The sequence below is a fragment of the Schistocerca serialis genome, chromosome 8, assembly GCF_023864345.2.
Source record: "Schistocerca serialis cubense isolate TAMUIC-IGC-003099 chromosome 8, iqSchSeri2.2, whole genome shotgun sequence".
In the NCBI taxonomy this organism is placed as follows: Eukaryota; Metazoa; Arthropoda; class Insecta; order Orthoptera; family Acrididae; genus Schistocerca; species Schistocerca serialis.
In genome coordinates, this window is record NC_064645.1 from 384,944,778 (window position 1) to 384,967,188 (window position 22,411).

General features: G+C 44.5%; 1 protein-coding gene across 1 annotated transcript in view; it reads left to right on the forward strand.

Annotated features, from left to right (window-relative positions):
• Nucleotides 1-22,411, forward strand: part of LOC126416058 (glutamate dehydrogenase, mitochondrial) — a 168,071-nt gene that overhangs the window by 126,635 nt on the left and 19,025 nt on the right. The window contains exons 5-7 of the mRNA XM_050083533.1: nt 11,030-11,146; nt 14,968-15,129; nt 15,326-15,530. Of these exons, the coding sequence (XP_049939490.1) occupies nt 11,030-11,146; nt 14,968-15,129; nt 15,326-15,530 (484 nt within the window). The remainder of the gene's footprint in view (nt 1-11,029; nt 11,147-14,967; nt 15,130-15,325; nt 15,531-22,411) is intronic.

The window sequence follows — 22,411 nt, forward strand, 5'->3', positions numbered from 1 at the left end:
TCCACCCCCCTATTTGCTGGTTGGGGACTTCAATGCCCACCACCCGCTTTGGGGATCTCCACATCCTTGTCCACGTGGCTCACTATTGCTAGACGTCTTCCACCAAGCGGATCTAGTCTGCCTCAACACTGGGGTCCCCACATTTTTGTCTGCCTCCACGACAAATTTATCTCATTTGGACCTTGCGGTCGGTATTGTTCCGCTAGCTCGGCGCTTCGAATGGTTCGCCCTTGATGATACACACTCGAGTGACCACTTTCCATGTGTTCTTAGACTGCAGCCTCAACTGCCATATATGCGCTCGCGATGCTGGAAGTTTGCCCAAGCCGATTGGACACTTTTTTCGTCTCTAGCAACATTCGATGACCGTCGCTTTCCCAGCGTCGACGATGAGGTCACACATGTTACCGACGTTATTCTCACAGCTGCGGAGCGTTAAATACCACGCACCTCCGAATTGCCCCGGCGCCCCCCAGCTCCTTGGTGGAACGAGGCATGCCGTGACGCAATACGTGAGCGGCGATGTGCTCTTCGCATTTTCCGTCACCATCCAACTTTGGCCAACTGTATCCGATACAAGCAGCTCCGTGCGCGATGCCGTCGTGTCATCCGCGATAGCAAGAAGGCAAGCTGGAAATTCTTTATTAGCTCATTTAACACCTTAACTCCCTCCTCGGAAGTTTGGAGTCGGCTTCGACGGTTCTCAGGCACGCCTAGTTTCTCCCTGGTCTCTGGGCTCACTGTCGCGCATGATACATTAGTGGACCCCGTCGCAATTTCTAACTCATTGGGTCAGCACTTTGCTGAGATTTCGAGCTCTTCAAATTACCCGCCAGCGTTTCTCCAAAAGAAACGTGCAGCGGAAGTGCGACATCTTGCTTTCTCCTCTCAAAATCACGAAAGCTACAATACTGTTTTCTCCATGCGGGAACTCCAACATGCCCTCTCTTCTTCTCGCTCCTCCGCCCCAGGACCGGATGGTATCCATGTCCAAATGTTGCTGCATTTATCAACCCATAGCCTGCGTTACCTCCTTCGCCTTTATAATCGAATTTGGACCGACAGTACCTTTCCCAGGCGATGGCGGGAAGCTATTGTCGTTCCCGTTCCGAAACCTGGAAAGGACAAACATCTCCCCTCTAGCTATCGCCCCATTTCTCTCACGAGTAGTGTCTGTAAGGTTTTGGAGCGTATGGTGAATTACCGTTTAGCTTGGTGGCTGGAATCCCGCAGTCTTTTAACACCAGCCCAATGCGGATTCCGAAAGCATCGTTCTGCCGTTGACCATCTTGTTGCTCTCTCCACTTATATCATGAACAATTTTCTCCGGGAACGCCAAACAGTAGCAATATTTTTTGATCTGGAGAGAGCATACGATACCTGTTGGAGGACAGGCATCCTCCGCACACTGTTCTCTTGGGGCTTTCGAGGCCGACTGCCCCTTTTTCTTCGCGAATTTATGGCAGAGCGCACATTTAGGGTGCGGGTGAACACTACTCTCTCCCGTACTTTCTCCCAAGAAAACGGGGTACCCCAGGGCTCCGTGCTGAGTGTTGTACTGTTTGCCATCGCCATTAATCCAATTATGGATTGTCTCCTTCCTGATGTCTCGGGCTCCCTCTTTGTGGACGATTTTGCGATCTACTACAGCTCTCCACGGACCAGCCTTCTTGAACGACGTCTTCAAGGATGTCTCGATCGCCTCCACTCGTGGAGCATCGAAACCGGCTTCCGTTTCTCACCCAGTAAGACCATTTGTGTTAATTTTTGGCGACGTAAGGAGTTTCTTCCGCCCTCCTTACATCTAGGTCCTGTCAACCTTCCGTTTTCCGACGTTGCTAAATTCTTGGGTCTTATGTTTGACAGAAAACTGTGCTGGTCCTCCCACGTTTCCTATCTTTCGGCTCGCTGTCTGCGTTCCCTTAACACCCTCCGTGTCCTGAATGGTACCTCCTGGGGAGCGGACCGAGTGGTCCTTCTCCGCCTCTATCGCGCCTTAGTGCGCTCGAAATTGGATTATGGAAGCATAGTCTACTCCTCTGCTCGGCCGTCTATTCTTCGGCGTCTCGACTCTCTCCACCACCGTGGATTACGTTTAGTGTCTGGAGCTTTTTACACCAGCCCTGTGGAAAGCCTTTATGCTGAGACTGCTGAACCTCCGCTGTCCAATCGGCGGGCAGTCCTTCTGAGTCGTTATGCTAGCCATCTGTCTTCCATGCCTGCTAATCCAGCCCATGACCTTTTTTTCGACGCCTCCTTTGATGTCGGGTATGCAGGCCGCTCCTCCTCCCTACTACCCCCGGGAGTCCGCTTCCGTCAACTGCTCCATTCTCTTTCCTTCCACTTTCCTAAAACCTTCTTGACAACTTGGGGTACAGCACCGCCTTGGCTCCGTCCCCGGATCGACTTGCTCAGAGACCTATGTCAATTCCCCAAGGAACCTATGTCAATTCCCCAAGGATGGTACCCCTACACTTGTTTACCGTCGGGCATTTGCTGCTCTATGTGCACAAATGATGGACGCCACATTTATTTACACCGACGGCTCGAAAACATCGTTAGGTGTAGGGAGTGCCTATATTGTTGGCGACACCCCAAATCACTTTCGGCTTCCCGACCAGTGTTCGGTTTATACTGCGGAGCTTTACGCTGTTCTCCAGGCTGTCCACTACATCCGCCGCCATCAGCGGATACAGTACGTAATCTGCTCAGATTCTCTCAGCTCTCTCCTAAGTCTCCAAGCCCTTTACCCTGTGCACCCTCTGGTCCACCGGATTCAGGACTGTCTGCGCTTGCTCCACCTGGGGGGCGTCTCAGTGGCGTTCCTCTGGCTCCCGGGACACGCTGGTATCTGTGGGAATGAGGCGGCCGATATAGCGGCCAAGGCTGCAGTCTCTCTTCTTCGGCCAGCTATTCAGTCTCTTCCGTTTACCGATCTACGGAGCGGTTTATGTCGCCAAGTTGCTCATTTATGGCATGCGCATTGGTCAACACTTCCCCAAAATAAATTGCGGGAAGTGAAAGCCCTTCCTTGCGCTTGGACCTCTTCCTCCCGAACGCGTCGTCGGGAGGAGGTAATTTTAGCTAGACTCCGGATAGGGCACTGTCTTTTTAGCCATCGACATCTTTTAAGCGGTGATCCTCCCCCACTCTGTCCCCACTGCTCTCAGCTGTGGACGGTCAGACACCTTTTAATTGAATGCCCCTATTTTAATCCGTTATGCTCCCGTCTACAGCTATCGCCTGATCTATCGTCGATTTTAGCAGATGACACGCGCTCAGCTGACCGCGTTCTAAAGTTTATTAGTGACAGTGAAATGACGTCAGTCATTTGAAGCTTTTTTTGGGGACAACCAACCCCTTTCTATAGTGGATTTTTAAGCCTTCCTTCTGCCTTTAGTTTCTCAAATTTTATGACTTTGTTCCCATTGCTGCTGATTTTAAATTTCGTTGTTTTCCTGTTTCCTATGTCACGGGCTGGGCGCTAATGACCATAGAAGTTTTGCGCCCTAAAACCACAAAAAAAAAAAAAAAAGCACACTGCCAGGGTTTTAACACTTGTCGCAGTATACGTCAGTACCGTCAACCAATTCACCAACCCTACCGTAGAAGGTGAGGGGACCACGGATAATCAACATTACATGATGATGCCACCACCAGTCATCATCCAGTGGACAGATGCCTTCAGAATTTTAGAGCAGAAGATGAAGTTGCTTTGGAAGGATAACTTCACAACTCTCATGACAGGATGCTATCTATACGAAGTTGTGACATACTTGATCAAAGACTACAAAGAGATCATGGACCTTGTGGAAAAGGAGGGCTGGCACTACATCAACTACTACTCAGAGCCAGTGAAGACACTGAAGATAGTCTTCCGGAAGCTCCGTTTTAGCATGGACCCTGGTAGAAATGGCCTACAACATTCGTGCTCCATTGCACATGAAGTCATCCAGGGACAACTCGTGATACACCACTTTCTGTGTTTAAACTGGCTGACAGCATGGGAAACAGGAAGACTTAACTAGGTGGAGCCAGTGGGTAGTGTTGCAGTTACACAGAAAATATTTGCAGGAGAGGAGACCCAGTGCAGTGCTTAAATTGCCAGGGCCTTGACCACATTTGGTACTGCCAGATGCCCCCACACTGTGTGTAGTATATGGTTGAGCCTGTCAGCTGGTAGTAAACCCAGCTGAGGTGATAACCCGTATACTGTGTACCCCTATACTGGATCCTGAAGACAGACCTACCACAATGCTGCAACTGCCAGGAGAAGTACAAGGAGAACTACCAGGACTGCATTGCCCTCAAGCATCCAGCCGCGAACTAGAGATGACTGGCCCCATCCAAGCCAGTACAGCAGGGAAGGAGCTACAGTGCAGCAACAGCAATGAGACAAACACCAGCTAGGCCAGGCCATGAATGCCCAGATGCCCGCACAAACGTCCAGGGCATGGACATCAAATGGAGCATATGTTTGCCGTGGCAGACACAATTGGGAGTGGACCACAGATGGAGCAGCCAGCCCAGCCAGGACGGACCAAAGGCTTGGAAGTGGGTTTTTAGTGACCACCACACAATGCTGCCACTCCACAAACTGCTGATAGACTAGCAGATGGCACCTTGCCAGGAGAAACCAGCTGTGACAACCAAAGCTGCAGAGCTCGGGACGATGCTAAGAGTTCCAACAGCTCGTCGTGCAGATTCTGCAGCTGATCGTTGCTGCAGTGCAGGCAGCCACCCGGGTCGATACCACACTAGCATCCGCAACACCTAGACATGGCTAATACACCACTCATGAGCCTCACTGTTTGAATGTGGAACACACACAGCATAGGAACACAAAACAGCAAGGTTTCGGAATTGCTGCATGACGAGACTGTGGACGGCAGCTTCACCACCGAAACCTTAGTCAAACATGGAATCAATGTGCGGACACCAAACTTCTGTTGTCGCATAGACAGAGAAATGGTAGGCAGTGAAATAGCGACATAAGTGCAAACATCATTATGCCAGCATGCAGTACAGTTGTCTCCTCTGGAAGCAACAGCTGTCACCATCTGCATCTTAGTGGGCCAAGAGATCTCTATTACAATGTACCATCAGCTGAAACATCTCCTGCAAGCCAGGGACTTAAACACATTGCTGCCCGAGTATAGAAACCTATGTATTGGCAGCGAATTCAGTGCCAAGCATCTGGAATGACACGATGGTGGTGGGTCCATATGACCCAAGGCACTACCCACATCACAGCCTCCATGTCGTCTTGGACACGGCAATCATCAAAGTGGTTGCATACGATGTTATCATGGCCATGTGTGTAGCCCTGTTGTTGATGATGAACACATCTGCCTAGTAGAGGGCAGGCTACTGGTGTTCATGAACAACAGGAATGAAGCAGATGTCATAGAGGACATCACAGAAGAACAAATGCAGTACCAACTACCACACCTCCAACTCAGGACAGCAGGGAGTAGTAACGTGACAACATACTGAGGCAGCTGCTGCCACAAGTGGTAAAGTAGTTGACAAAGATCTTTCAACTCCATCATTAGGACCTACAACTACCCATCTGCATAGAAACATGAGGAGGTGGTAACCATTCATAAGGCTAGCAAAGACCATAGGCTGGTGCAGAACTACCGGTCCATCAGTCTGCATCCTGCAGTCTCCAAAGTGTTTGAGAGACTCTACACCAAGCAACTGCAGCGCCATGTCGGGGATGAAGGCGTGCTCATTGATGAGCAGGTCGGCTTATGAAGAGGCCACTCAACACAGCGTCAACTCCAGCATCATGTGGGGCATGAATGGGAGCACTGGAGTGGCATATGTACCTTGAGGTAGTACTGCTGGACTTCTCCAGAGCCTTCAGCAGCATGTGACATGACAGCCTCATGTACAAACTTCTGATGCATGGAGTAGCAGTGTCACATGTGTGTCTGTTTTGATCATACTTGATGGTTGCACCTTCCACATGTATGTGGATGATGGGGAGTCTACATCACACAACATAAAAGTGGGAATACCACAGGGGTCTGTCCACAGCTCTCTCCTCTACTCACAGCAGACGTCCCAAAGGCACCAAGGGTCCAACTGGCACTCTGTGCAGATGCTACCACAATTTTTACTTGAAGCATGAACATGCAACTGGTGAGATGATGCCTGCAATGAAGTGGGAGCTTGGGCCACCAAATTGCAGCTTAAATTTAACGTGGCCAAGAGTCAGACTGTGTTACTCACCAGCCAATAACTCAGTATCACCCTGGACTGATGCCTAACTTGGAAGGTGCACGTCAGGTGGATGAGGAGTAGAGCACTAGAAAGAATGGACTTGTTCTACCCCATGTGTAAGCCCATGATGACTGCGGCATTACATTGTACTTTGCCCTAAACAGGCCAATGTTGGTTTATGCCACTGTAGTGTGGAGCAAGGTTGCCAATATTTTGCTGGAGACATTGCAGACAATACAAACAAGGCACTGAGGCTAGTGCTACACCTACCACGTGAGTTAAGCACTGCAAAGCTGCACAGTATTGCCAGAATCCCGATGCTGAAAGATCTGTTCTGGCAATCTGTGAGGAAACTTTAAAAGTCAGCGTGTAACTTGGAAACCAATGTTCATTTCAGTGGCATTTTAAAGACTAGGTAATTGCCGTATGCAGAGACTAATAAGAATATCATTCAATGTGTGTTTGATGTCCACGGATGGTCATATCACAGGATCATTGTAGCCAATTTGAACATCAATGTGCTCACTGATAAGTGAATATTTCCTGAAGGAAAAAAAAAAAAACAATAATAAAGTTTCCTTCACAAGGATAACAAATAGACTGACTAGGAGACAGGTAATGCTTTCTGCTGATATCTGTGCAGTGGAATATCCCTGCTCAGTTCAGGAAAGTTGTAGTAAGGCTGCTACTTAATTATTCTCACGTACTCCACATTAAATTCTGAAAGAATCATGTTACTCTGGATGTGATTAAGTTTTTTCAGTAGTAAAGAGGTGACGGCAATGAGTTGAGATGCAGTGCAAGGCCTGTGTTAGAAGTGCTTTATCAAATAGTTGTCAGGTGATGTGACCCAGTTGTAGGTAATGAAGGTTACTGTGGTCCATATTAAACTAACAGTTTGCATTCTACTTAAACATGTTGAAACACATAAAGTGCAAAGCTGTAACTGCCAAATAAGAAATTGGCTTAAAAGGCGGGCTGAAATAACTAATTTTACACCAACAGTGTGGAAAACTGCCTACAGTGTAGTGGTATGGTTCCAAATAGCTTCACAGAATTGGTAAGTTTTATACGAGGTTTTTGTCTTGTCATACCAGAAACATCTCTGTTGGGTGTTAATTACTTCAGTTATTTAAATTTGTAATATTAGTAGATAGCACATCCAGAAATTGAGAGAATCGACAAGCTTAATTGAAAGTTCTGTGATCTATTGCACCAGACACAATGCAGCCCCACTGTGAATACTGTTCTAGGGTGTAGGACAAGTTAGTTGCAAGTAACCACCTGGAAATCACCTTGACTGCTGTCACATGATTAGAAGCTTGTTTTAACATAGGCATTTGGTGACAAAATAATTCAGTTGAAATGTGTGATACTTCAACCCCCAAAACAACTTAGAATGATCCAGAATTAACAAATATTCATACTGTCTGATGATGATGATGATGATGATGAAGTGACAACACAGAAAAATGAAACAAAACATTTAATATTCAATAGTGAATTTTAGTTCAAACTTACTTCCTTAAACAATAATAAGTGGCCACTTGTGAAACCAAACTACACAAAAACGTATCAGGTCACATTTAGGTTCTTAAAGAGTATTCTGTCCCAGTGAAACCAACAGTCCCACCTTTCTCTACTCTGTAGATGGTCCATTCTTTCTATCAACCTCACAGCAGTTGCAAGCCAATCACTTTAGTTTTTTTATTGTTTGGCGCTACCTTCCGAATGGGTGTATTGGAAAGGCTACCAAGAGACATGAACCAGAGATACTGTACCAAGAGACATGAACCAGAGGTGCTGGAGGTACCTCAAGTATTATCCTTTCCTGTGGATACTGCCTCCTCTACAGAGAACAAAAGATCCATTACCACACATTTACTTGACTGAGTGCTGTGTCAGTGGGGCTCCATACCTCAACACACCCATCCTCCTAACCAACAAGTTCAGGGTGCTATACCTTGTTGAAACTGAACCAGTCATACCTTTCCTTCACTGTCAAGTCAAATGTAGCAAAGGATGAGAAGGCTCACCTTTTGCACTCACTGTGCATGTCTTGAGGCCAAATTAAACACGTTGAAGAGGCTGTTCTGGCAGCCATTGAGGGAAATGTTGCCAACCAATGCACATTGTGGTACATATTGAAACAAACTATGCCTGGTGTGTGGGCTCCATGTTAATAATCCAATCATTCCATGATTGGGGGAGAAGGTTGAGTAGACCTGCCTTGCCTATGGAATTCCCCGACGCTCATTGCCTGTACCTTTGTCGCCAGAAATGATCATGGCATCTTGGTTCTAATTGGGGTGGAAGGCTCGAACCAGATACTTTGAAGGCTCTGTGAAAAACTAAGCTGAGACTTCCTGGACTTGAGCCATAGGGTTAACTGTAATGTCCCCTTAGTTTGTCAGTTGTGAACTACATATTGAAGATTGCTATTCAGTCCATAAAATGGTAAAGTTTGGAGACAATGAAGAACTATCATGAGAATCAAGAAAGGGTATCCATTGCTGAGCATATTAAAATCCTAGTAGTTAACTGCTGAAACTTTTGCAGCAATATGCCAGAGTTTGAAGTGCTGTTAAAAAACAGTGAAGCTCACAAAATACTGAGCACATCAGTGAGATTTTTGCGGAAAACCTAAGTACAGTAAAGCCCCGAATTAACAAACCCATTTCTAAGGAAATCCTACTTTTAACTAGTACAGGGTGGGGCAAATAAAAGTGGCCCAGATGAGTGGATATGATTGAATGTAAATTTATGCATATAACCACACCGTGATGTGCATACCACATGTAAGCCCTCCACGTGATCCACACTGGTGCAGACCGCAGTGCAGGCTGTGTCAATATCAGTGGGGCAGTGCAACGGAAATAATGGTATTCAAAGTGGAGCGGATGGTCATTGTTGAAAGTTACGTGAAACAGTGTGGTCAGTTGTTTGATGAGAAGACACTGAGAAACAGTTGCAATGACTAAAACTGAAAAAATCCCCAAGGACCAACTGTAAAATATTGTAGTTTGCTCAAACAAAAAACTGTGCTCTTCAGTTGGGAGAAAGCACTTGTCGCACATGTCTATTACGAAGGGTAACAGAAGTGATCCACAAAATTCCCATCCAATATCCTTCATTTCCATCTGTTAAAGAATCTTGGAACACACAAGCTCAAGTGTAATGAGGTATCTCAAACAAAATTACCTCCATGCCAACCATCATAGATTCTGAAAAGATTAGTTGTGTGTGAAACCCTACTGAAGCTTCTTTCACATTACATCCTGAAATCCATGGTTGAAAACAGTCATGAAGATGCAATATTTCTTGACTTTCGTAAAGCATTTGACTAAGTACTACATTTGCACCAGTCATCAAAACTATGATGGTGCGAGGTAACATCTGAAATTTAACTGCAGTGAGGATTTCTTGGTATAATGCAGCCTGTTACCTTGTCTGGAGAGTCAGCAACAGAAATAGAAGCCCCAGGGAAGTGAGCTGGGAATCTAGCTGTACATATTGTATATTAATGGCCTTGCAGACAATATTAATAGTAACCTCGGATTTCACAGATGATACAGTTATTGATAATGGAGTAATACTACCTTGGAAAAGCTCCACATCTGTGCTATCACATATAATCGGGGCGTCAAAGTGGTGCAGAGATTGGAAACTTCAAATGTTGAAAAATGTGAAAATGGATACTTCACAAAATGCAAAAAGTAGCATCCTTTGACTGCAGTATCAGTGAGTAACAATTGGAATCAGTAAACGGATAAAAGTAACTGGGTCTAACAGTTTGGCAAAGTATGAAATAGATTGATCACATAGGCTCACATGTAATAAACCAGGTAACAGACTGCATCATTGGTAGTATACTAGAGGAATGCAGTCAGTCTACGAAGTAGATAGCGTACAAAACACACTCGCATGACCCATCCTAAAATACTGTAAAAGGATATGGGACCTCTGTGAAAAAGGAATAACAGTAGATATTGAACGAACAAAAGGACCCATGAGAGGGCATCACAGAGGTGCTGCAAAAAACTGCACTGGCAGATGATGGAATATAGATGCCAGCTATCCTATTAAAACCTACTTACCGAGCGAGGTGGCGCAGTGGTTAGACACTGGACTCGCGTTCGGGAGGACGATGGTTCAATCCCGCGTCCGGCCATCCTGATTTAGGTTTTCCGTGATTTCCCTAAATCGCTCCAGGCAAATGCCGGGATGGTTCCTTTCAAAGGGCACGGCCGACTTCCTTCCCCGTCCTTCCCTAATCCGATGAGACCGATGACCTCGCTGTTTGGTCTCCTTCCCCAAAACCAACAACAAACAACCACCTACTTAAAGTTTCAAGAACCTGCTCTGAGAGAGGGACTTAAAAACATACTACAGCTCCCTAAGTGTGAGTATTGCTTCCATAAGAATTTGGAAGACAAGATTAATTACAGCATGCATATAAGTGTGTGAGCAGTCATTATTCATATAGATGTGTGAGCAGTCGTCATTTAAACACAGCAGATGCGAATGGAATAAGACAAAACCTTATTATAGGTTAAAATGGAAAGTACATGCAGTGATTTGCAGATTATAGATTTAAATGTAAATTTGTACCGGTCATGATGATATTTCATTATGATAGCCTTATTTTAATTTGATCGCAACTTTATCACCAGTGAATCTTTTGACATAAGAGTATCTGCCACAACTTACTGTATCAATACAGTAATTGCTGTATCCATATTATGTGTTCTTTTTTTATTAAGAGTTTCAAAAATTAAAAATGTTTGTTTTCTTTCAGGGATTTGGTAATGTTGGTCTTCACACTATGAGATATCTGCATCGTGCAGGTGCCGTGTGCATAGGAATAATTGAAAGAGATGGCTCGATCTACAATCCAGAAGGAATTGACCCAAAGGTAAGAAAGGGAAATTGTATTTCTTATTTTGTTAGGAAAAATGATGTAAACAAGTATTGAACTAGCCAGTAGAAAGAAAGTAGTAAATAAACATTGATAATGTGCAGTGAATTTCGTAGAACACAATATATTTTATAACAAGCAATATGTGATGGTAAAATAATGAAAAACACAGGAAAGTGTTACAATATACCTGTAAATTACAGCCATTTATGTAGCTGCAGTAGTGCAACTATTTTAAAGTAGTCATATTTGCACATAATGTTGTGACAGAAGGAATAAATTAAACTAAAATATCCTTATCTGGAAAGTTTGGTAGTAGTCTAAGGCTGAAAAGTGACCTAGGTTAAGCTGCTGAGTGATGCATTTTTCTTCCAAACGAATCTTTCACATCCATTTTTTTTACCACCAATAACAACTGATAGTCAACCAGAGCTACTCCCCAATCTTGGCATTACGCTGTGCCTTCTGCATAAAAAAGTAACAATCAGTAAGTTCACAAAATTGAGAAAAAGTTAACCAATTCTATTACTGCTATTAACAGATGTTCCAATATAAAAATTGGTTGGTTTGTGTGTTAATAAGTCATTAAAATCTTGTTAAGTTTGTGAATGTTGGAACTATTTACATTTTGAGTGGTTGACTGTAATGTTTTATAATGTTTTCCAGAAACTTCAGTTTAAAAAAATTTACATACTTTATACAAAAAATTGCTTTACATGAATAACTACTGCCTTCTTTATTCTGAAACTATTGTATTGGCTGAAGAGAAAAGTGTTCATTTGTACGAAACCACAACTTTGCATAAGAAATTACGTGATGAAATATCTGCACGTCATTAACTTACTTAAAATGATACTAAGTAATAAATAATATGTTTAATAGAAAGAAACATTCATAAATAGATATTAAAATACAGAAACTGCAATGTATTGCATACTTTACTAGAAATGTATCACCTGGTCCTATATAAATTTGGTATCTGGTATTTTGTTAACCAGCTGCCCCATAAATCAGTTCAAGGTTGATGTACACAGGAAATACATCTGTAAATAGCTAAACATGGCAGAAGGACAAATGCTTTTTAAGGTGACATGACCAGATGCCCTCGTTTTGTGTATGATGTTTCACTGTTTCCCTCTAGTGCAGATACAAATCCACTACCAGTGGAACAACTTGATAGAAAGTAGGCCTTGAAACCTACCTGACTGTAATGAAAATAAGCAGGACATATAGCCAGGTGATTAGCTGGCAAATGAACCAAGAATGTTCTCTGCTAGATTAAGAAGTAAAGTATGTGCTAAAAAGTATCCGGACACCTGGCTGAAAATGACTTAAGTTCATGGTGCACTCCATCGGTAACACTGGAATTCAATATGGTGTATGGCTCACCCTTAGCCTTGATGGCAGCTTCCACTCTCACAGGCATACATTCAATCAGGTGCTGGAAGGTTTCTTGAGGAATGACAAGCCATTCTTAACAGAGTGCTGTACTGAGGAGAGGTATCAATGTCAGCTAGTAAGGCCTGGCACCAAGTCGGTGTTCAAAACATCCCTAAGGTTTTCTATAGGATTCAGGTCAGGACTCTGTGCAGACCAGTCCATCATAGGAATGTTATTATCGTGTAACCACTCCACTACAGGCCGTGCATTATGAACAGGTGCTCGATTATGTTGAAAGATGCAGTTGCCATCTCCAAATTGCTCTTGAACAGTGGGAAGCAAGAAGGTGCTTAAAAATCAATGTAGGCCTGTGCTGTGATAGTGCCATGCAAAACAACAAGGGGTGCAAGCTCCCTCCAAGAAAAACACGACCATACTGTATCACCACCATCTCAGAATTTTACTGTTGGCACTACACGTGCTGCCAGATGGCGTTCACCAGGCATTCACCATAGCTTCACCCTGCCATCGGATCACCACATTGTGTACCATGATTTGTCACTCCACACAAGTTTTTCCACTGTTCAATTGTCCAATGTTTATGCTCCTTACACCAAGCAAAGCCTCGTTTGGAATTTTCCGGAGTGATGTGTGGCTTGTGAGCAGCAACTTGACCGTGAAATGCAAGTTTTCTCACCTCCCACCTAACTGTCATAATACTTGCAGTGGGTCCTGAAGCAGTTTGGAATTCCTGTGTGATGGTCTGGATAGATGTCTGCCTATTACACATGATGACCCTTCTTCAACTGTCAACATATGAGGTCGGCCTGTACGCTTTTGTGCTATGTGTGTTCCTTCATGTTTCCATTTCACTGTCACAAAGGAAACAATGGACCTAGGGATGTTTAGGAGTGTGGAAATATTGTGTACAGACATATGACACAAGTGACACCCAATCACCTGACCACGTTCAAAGCCCGTGAGTTCCACAGAGTGCCCCATTCTACTCTCTCACGATGTCTAATGACTACTGAAGTTGCTGATATTGAGTACCTGGCAGTAGGTGGCAGCACAAAGCACCTAGTATGAAAAACATATGTTTTTGGGGGTGTCCGGATACTTTTGATCACATAGTGTATATGAAAATACTGAGATGATGACCTAATGGAAGTGATGTAAAATAGACATTAGGAAACAGGAAAGAACATCATTGCTGCATATAGCTGATGACTGTAATTCACAGAGGAGTCTTTGTGGCAGCCTTTATTCACCAGTGAATGTCCAGCAAATTTTGGTGGTGATTATAGTTTTAACTATTATTATTGCCGCCTCCACCTTCTCATTCTCGGGCTGCTGAAAAAGGAGGCAACTTTCATTCTGGTGTTGAACAAGTGCCTTGGATAATCAAAAATCACTATTAAAGTGGAATGTGAGAGATTTATTGTGTGACTCAGATGTTGTGCTGAAATATGTTAGAGGTTGTAATTCCAGTTAATTAATGAGTATAAACTAATCTGTAGATCACACACAACTACTAACAACAAACTAGGGTGCAAAGCAGGCATAATAAGATTGAGATAAAAGAAGAAGTGGAGTACAGTAATGTATAAAAAGAAAGAGATGTAAAAATCTAAGGAAAAATTTTAAAAAAGGATCAACAAAAAGAGGGAAGTGTGAAACACGACAGAGAAACGCGGACAGTGTACTGTCACAAATACTTTGAATTTTATAAACGTTAGCCACAGGTTTCATAGTAACCATGTCATGGATGAGGTATGCTGCAACTGCAGGGCAATTTTCTGCGTGTGTGGTGAAGGCAGATGGCGATATATATAACCACCGAAATTCAGCATTCTACACACTAATGAATTCTATTGCACAGTTCTTTTAACAAAATTATTTTTTACTAAAAATGATTCACAACTACTTTTTTAGCTTCTGTTAAGTTTGGAAGGTAGGAAATGGGGTACTGGCGGAAGTAAAGCTGTGAGGGCAGGTTGTGAGTCGTGCTTGGGTAGCTCAATTGGTAGAGCACTGGCCCGCGAAAGGTAAAGGTCCCGAATTAGAGTCTTGGTTTTAATCTGCCAGTAAGTTTAAACTTTTTTGTTTGGTGAGGGGTTAGATCATTTCATGTTGTACAGTTGTAACTTTTTCGTTTTGCATCAAAGATATTGTACTCTGTTGAATGTGCAAGAATCAGTCATCATTCTCCATGCATATTTCCAGTTGTTATTTACATTTACAGATATCTGTTTTGCTGACAATCTTCTGAGCAGTATAAAAAGAATGAAATATTGTGATAAGCATTATAAATAAATTGAACAACTTAAGTGATATGTTTTTTGCCTTAAAAATGATTTATTCTCCTAAAGTTATGTTTCAGGTGGCATGTCGTAGATGAGCAGATTTGATGAATATTGCTTTTTCTTTTATTACAGCAACTAGAAGATTATCGTATTGAAAATGGAACTGTAGTAGGGTTTCCTGGAGCACAGCCTTACCAAGGAGAGAATCTTATGTATGAAGAATGTGATATTTTTGTCCCTGCAGCTATTGAAAAGGTTATCACAAAACAAAATGCTCATCGTATCCAAGCAAAGGTATTGTCTTATATGCAGCACTTTGAACCATTTCTCAAATTTAATAATAATTATTTTAAACTCACCTTGATTTATTTAGACATAACATAGCTCAGATTGGGTCCAGATTCGAAAAAAAGACAAATGCAATGGATTTTTTCGATTTACTTGTAAGTTTTTTTTGCCTTGTCAGTTACCATCCTATATACTTTCACAGATTATTGCAGAGGCAGCTAATGGACCTACAACACCAGCAGCTGACAAGATACTGATTGAGCGCAATATTCTTGTAATCCCTGACCTCTATATCAATGCCGGTGGTGTCACAGTATCATTCTTTGAATGGCTGAAGAACTTAAATCATGTATCATATGGTCGGCTAACCTTCAAGTATGAGCGGGAGTCTAACTACCATTTGCTCGGTGAGTGGAAATGAATATTTGGTTGTTACCAATATCTTTTGTGAAAAATTGTTAAACAATCATAAATCCTTTAGCAAGTTTGGCAGTAGTGCTTTGATAAATGAAGGTGGCGTTTTCGATCTTCCTGTAGTAATTTCATTTATTTGCAATTAGTTTAAGCCTTCTATGGCACTCTAAAGTGATTCTTTGGTTCTGTATTTAAAATACATTTACATAATTACATTTCTGTTTTGAAGATAATATACACTGAGGTGACAAAAGTTGTGGGATACCTCCTAATATCGTGTGGGCTCTAATTCCATTCGGTATAGCTTTACGGCAGAGCTTCTTGCTCTCTCTCAGGCCGTTCAGTATGTCAGCCGCCACCGCCATTGTCTGTATGTACTCTGCTCTGATTCACTCAGTGCTCTTCAGAGCCTTGGAGCTCCATATCCGGTCCATCCCTTGGTGCAACGGATCCAGCAGTCCCTCCATTCTTTTGCTGATGATGGCTCTCCTGTCAGCTTTATGTGGGTTGCAGGCCATGTAGGAGTGCCTGGGAATGAGGCTGCTGATGCTGCAGCCAAGGCTGCAGTCCTCCTGCCTCGGCCAACCTCCCATTGTGTCCCGTCCTCTGACATTAGTGGGGTTGTTTGTAAGAGGTTTGTGTCATTATGGTGGGATACTTGGTTGTCACTTCAAGAAAATAAGCTCCGGGCCATAAAACCGTTCCCAACAGCTTGGACAATCTCCTCCCGACCATCTCGGCGAGAGGAGGTCATTTTGGCCAGGTTGCGGATTGGGCATTGCTGGTTTAGCCACCGCTACCTGCTATCCGGTGACCCCGCCCCGCAGTGCCCTTGTGGTCATGCATTGACAGTGCGCCATGTTTTATTGTCGTGTCCCCGTTTTAATCAATCTCGTGTTGTCCTGTCTCTGCCCTCTACCCTACAGGAAATTTTAGCTGATGACGCTCGAGCAGCTGCTCGTGTTCTTCATTTTATTACTTTGACGGACTTATCCAAAGACATCTAACTCTTCTAATTATTTTATATGCGTCTTTGTAAGAACTTTCTTGTGTCCCGCCCCCCCCCCCCCCCCTTGAGTTTTACCAGATTATATGTGCACTTACATTTGTGAGCGGGCGCTAATGGCCTCAGTAGTTGAGCGCCCGAAAACCCCACAAAAAAAAAAAAAAAAATCCATGCGGTACAGTGCAGCAACTTGACCTGGCATGGATTCAACAAGTTGTTGTAAGTGCCTGCAGAAATACTGAGCCATGCTGTCTCTATTGCTGACCATAATTGTGGAAGTGTTGCCAGTGAAGGATGTTGTGCACAAATTATCCTTTTAATTATGTCCCATAAGTGTTTGATGGGGTCCATGGCAGGCAATCTGGGTGGCCAAATCATTCACTCCAATTGTCCAGAATGTTCTTCGAACCAGATGTGAACAGTTGTGGCCCAGTGACATGACATCATTGTTTGGGAACATGAAGTCTGTGAATGGCGGCAAATGGTCTCAAAGTATGTAAACGTAACCATCTTCAGTCAATGATCAGTTCAGTGGGACCAGAGGACCCAGTCCATTCCAAAAACAACCCACACCATTATGGAACCACCACCAGCTTGCACAGTGCCTTGTTGACAACTAGGGTCCATGAGTTCATGTGGTTTGCACCACACTCAAACCCTACCCTACCAACGAAGATCACAACTCGCCTGACCAGGCCATGGTTTTCCAGTCATCTAGGGTCCATCCGATATGATTACGAGCCGAAGAGAGGTGCTGCAGTTATTTCATGAAGTGTTGCTTGTCGATTAGCACTGGGAACTCTGCGCAAATGCTGGTGCTCTGTCATTAAGTAAAGGCCGTTTGCCACTGCATTGTCTGTGGTGAGAGGTAATGCCTGAAATTTGGTATTCTCAGCTCACTCTTGACACTGTAGATATTAGAATATTGACTTCCATAATGATTTCTGAAATGGAATACCCTGTGTGTCTAGCCTCAACTACCATTTTGTGTTCAGTCTGTTACTACCCATTGTGCAGCCACAATCACGTCAGAAATCTTTTCGTGTGAATCGCCTGAGTAGAAATGGTAGTGCCACCAATTAACTGCCTTTTCGTTCCTTGTATATGCGATGGTACCACCATCTGTTTTTGTGCAGTAAATTGCTGTACATACACACCATTTTAATTTACACAGGACAGTAAACATGTACGAGGGCTATCCACAAAGTACATCACATTTTCGTTTCTGTCCGTTAGGGGCGGGGCTAGCGCGGCCGTCTTGGTGTCATGGCATTCCGCCGCTCAGTCGGCATCCTGCTGTGCTAGTGAGAGGTTCGTGCTGTACTCCGTTGAGTTACTGTGATAGTTTGAAATGTCAGCGTTAATTGAAAATGACGCGAAGTGTGAAGTGCGTGCTGTACTAAGGTTTCTGACTGCAAAAAACTGTACACCGATAGAAATCTATCAGCAGCTTTGTGAAGTGTATGGGGACAACATAATCACTGAAGGTGGAGTGCGTCAATGGGTCATAAAATTTAAAACTGGCCGAACTAACGTTCACGACGAAGAGCGAAGTAGAATACCCAGCATAGTGACTGCCGAACTTGTCGAAAAAGTCGATGCTGCAGTCCGTGAAAACTGTAATTTCACAATAACGGAACTCTCTATGACTTTTCCACAAATTTCACGAAGTTTGTTGCACGAAATCATTCCCGAAAAGCTTTGTTACCACAAGTTTTGTGCAAGATGGATACCAAAAATCTTGACAGAGGTTCACAAAAATCAGCGAATCGCTGCAGCGTTAATGTTTTTGAACACTTGCGAGAAAGATGGCGACTCATTACTCGATCACATCATTACTGTTGACGAAACATGGGTTAACCATGTGAACTGCGAGACAAAATTGCAGTCAATGCAGTGGGGGGGCACAAATTCCCTCAAAAACCCAAGACATGCATGCAGACAATGTCGGCAAGGAAGGTGATGGCGACTGTCTTTTGGGACAGAAAAGGTGTGATTTTTGTGGATTTCCTGGAAAGAGGCACTACAATAAACTCTCAAAGGTATTGCCAATCTCTGCACAACCTCAGAAGAGCAATACAAAACAAGCGCAGGGGAAAGTTGGGCTCAAAAATCTTGCTGATTCACGACAATGCCCGGGCCCACACGGCAAATGCCACTCATGAAGTTCTTGAATCTTTTAAGTGGGAGTTGTTTCCTCATCCGCCATACAGTCCCGACCTGGCACCGAGTGACTTCCACGTATGCCCAGCAATGAAGAAGTGGTTGACTATGCAGCGTTTTGATGACGACGCACAGCTTCAAGAAGAGGTAACCACGTGGTTGAAGGCACAGGCGGCTGAATTTTACGACGAAGGAATTTCCAAGCTCATCCAACGCTACGATAAGTGCCTTAATTTAAATGGCAACTATGTAGAAAAGTAGTACTTAAGTGTGGCTTTCATCTGTATATAATAAAAAAAATTTCCAATACTTTATTTATTTTTAATTCCAAAACGTAATGTACTTTGTGGATAGCCCTCGTATTAGAAAAATTGGCAAGAAAACAATGCATAACAATGCAAGAACAGCTGTCAAAGTTACTTAAGTTTATCCTTACTTTTTAGATGACAAAAACTCATTGTTTTTTTTTTAATGTAATGAAGACTTCTCTTATGACACATAGTTGTACCATCATCTCATAAATATCAAATCAGCAGCTGCAGCAGTGGGCTGTTCCTCCAAATAATGTAGCACAAGGTCAAGGGCTTCTGCTGTGTCACCAGCTCTCCGTTGTCTCTTTCAGGCTCATTGTCGCTTCCATCACAGCAGTCCACTTCCTCCTGGTCTTGAGTCACAGCAGCAACTAAATCAGCATCAGGAAGGTTCTCCACACATACCCCATCTGCTGCTATCCATTCATCTACATCTCCTTCACTAGCTCCTTCACATCCAGGGATGTTGAACTTGCCCAGTGGTGGGGTGGTGTGGCGGCAGATTTTGTTGCATTGGCAGGGGATTCAGCTGCATGCCCAGGTCTGACAGTCCAGTTTTATATTTTTCCAAACGAAACGCTCAGAGACGAGCCATGTAGTGGTGCGGACACCAGAATGAGTGAGGTTATGCAGAGTGTCGAAGACCTGCCAGTGCAGGGAGGGTGGGAGTAACAGGCGTAAGAGTCGTACCACACCTCGTCCACAGTGCCAGGGAATTTAGCTTTGGTAAACACAAGGGATGTTCTGAGGGTCTGTGAGGAGAGCTTGAGATTCCTTGTCTGAGGATTTTAGGGCGGCCACGTTGGATAAGTCAATGATGCGTGAAATAGTATTGATCCATGGGAAAAATCTGCGGCGATGTTGTCCATGCCTCTGATGTAGTGAACCTTGGTTGTGAATTGGGAGACTAGATCAAAGTGGCGGAAACGTCAAGGGGGTAGGTTGTCATAGGGGGGGGGGATTGCAGAAAACTTCTGCGAGGGGATTTGTGATCCGTGAGGATGAAGAACGAGCGACCCTCCACATCGGGGCAGAAGTGTTTGACGGCCTTGTAGATCACAAGGATTTAGAGAAGAAATGAAGAGGAGAAACAGTGTCTGCCTTTCATTGCTGTAGTAGCACTCCCACTACGAGGTCGCTGGCATCTGTAGTGATGAAAAACTCGGCCGAGGGGTTGGGGTAGGCAATTGTCACGGCATGAGCTAAAGAAATCTTTAATGCATTGAAAGCCTTCAGCATAGGTGCAGTCCAGCAAACGGGTTTGAGTCCTGAAGTCTGTTTACCCGACATCGAGTCTGTCAGCGCAGCGAGTCTGTCAGCGGGGCCTGCATGGCGGCGGGAGAGGGCAGGTGATGGCGATAGTGATTTATTGTGCCCAGGAAACATCGGAATTCTTTGTATGTAGCAGGGAGTGGCATTGATGTGATGACCTGCACACAAGATTTGGGAGGCTGTATTCTGTCGGTGGAGACAGTGTAACCCAAGAAAGTGACTGAAGACTGGCGCAGTTGGAATTTGTCTTTGTTGACCTTGATGCCATTGGAGTTCAAGGTCTGGAGGACTGTGGATAAATGATTTTCATGTTCCTCAGCTGACTTGCTGAAAATGAGTATGTCATCCAGATACGCGAAGCAAAACTCGAACTGTCATAAGGTGGAGTCAATGAAACGCTTCCACATTTGCGCCGCATTTTTTAGGCCGAATGGCATGAAGTTGTATTGGAACAAACAAAGCGGCATGATAATAGCTATTTTAGGGATGTCTTTCGTTGCTACGAGAATCTGGTGGTAGGCATGTTTACAGTCAATAACACTGAAGATTGTAGCGCCTAATAACATACGACTGAAATCATTTATGTTAGGCCTGGGGTAATTATCTATGATGGTACGAGCATTTAAACATCTGTAATTGCCACGGTTTTAGAAAGAACTGTCATGTTTGGGGACGAGGTGAATCATTGAAGACTAGTTGCTGTCTGGCGGCTGCAGGATACCTGCCTACAAAACTTCGTTAATTTGCTGCTGGGCCGTGCGCAACTTAATAGGGTTGAGGCATCTAACCTTGTGCCTAATAGAAAGGCTGGCAGTGGTAACTATCTTGTGTGTCATTCTGTCAGTGATGGAAGAAGCAGAGACCTGCACACGAGACTGGTCATTGTCCTGACGCGAAGTTTTTGGACGAGTAGGGCACGGCGGGGCATAGCCGTTAGCGTGAGTGGGAAAGGGCAGTCTGAAAGTCACATGCCTAGTACGTGAGCGCAGTGTGTGCTTGTTTGGAGGGGGAGGCCGCACACGGAGCGGGTTGGGACGATAGGTGACTGTCTGCTGTCACCCTTGCACTTGGTAACCAGCACGAGCATTGGCGGTGCACGTGGAACATCGATGGCCGCTGAGTTACATGGCTGGCACGCTCGAGGGAGGGGAGCCATCACTGGAGGTATGATACACACGTCAGCACCCGTGTCGACTAGGAAAACGAGCCATGACAAAATGTCAGTCACATAAAAACGACCGCTCGGCTGAGTGGACAAGTAGACGGAGTGCAATGTACGAGGACGCCTGTGATGTTCCCCATAGGACTTGGCCTCCTATAGGTCCTGCGGTAGGCGTTTTGGGTGCTGACAACGTAACCGGCACTTCTTAGCATTATCACCAAAAACCTTGGTGTACCAACAGTACAGATGAGCCAGATGTGGTGGTGGAGGAGACTGCAGCAGCATAGGAGGCTTGTCCTTGTCGATTTGTTCCGGCATGTATACTGCACATATGTTGTGTGGGCGATCCTGGAGTGCTCGGACGGTGGAGAGAGCGAGTGGATGCTGCCAGGCGATGTAGAAGGTGCGGAGGCAGAGGAAGCCCTGCTTCTGCCAGCAGACGGCTGGTAAGTGGGAGAAGTTGTGCCAGCCACTGGTGAGCGGTGAGCTGGTCGGTGTTGTTGTAGCAATTAGGTCAGTAGGCAGCTTGGCAGACTACACTGCCCACAGGGTGACGTCCAGCATGGTATGCTCATTCACAAGTAGCCGAAGGCTATTCAAGGTGTTCCTCATACAAGCTCTTGATTATTAATTCTTGTGGTGAGCAGGCGAGGCATTCTATGAACGTCATCTTCGCGAACTCATATTTCGGTGGAGGTTGTGGTGAGAGGAGGAGATCGCAAATTAAGTCTGAATGATCATGGAGGTGCGTGACGAGGCACAGGAATTTGTAGTTGCTGTCAGACACATGATGCAACTCAAAAAGATGTTTGGCAAGCGCAAACCATGACACTGGGTTGTCCTCATATAAAGGTGGCAGCTTCGGCAGACGACCTGGGGGAGGGGACGGAGGTGGTTTCGGTGTCTCTTGGAAAACTGGCTGGTCCGTGACGGGAGAGGCTATACAGCAGGCCGGCGTGG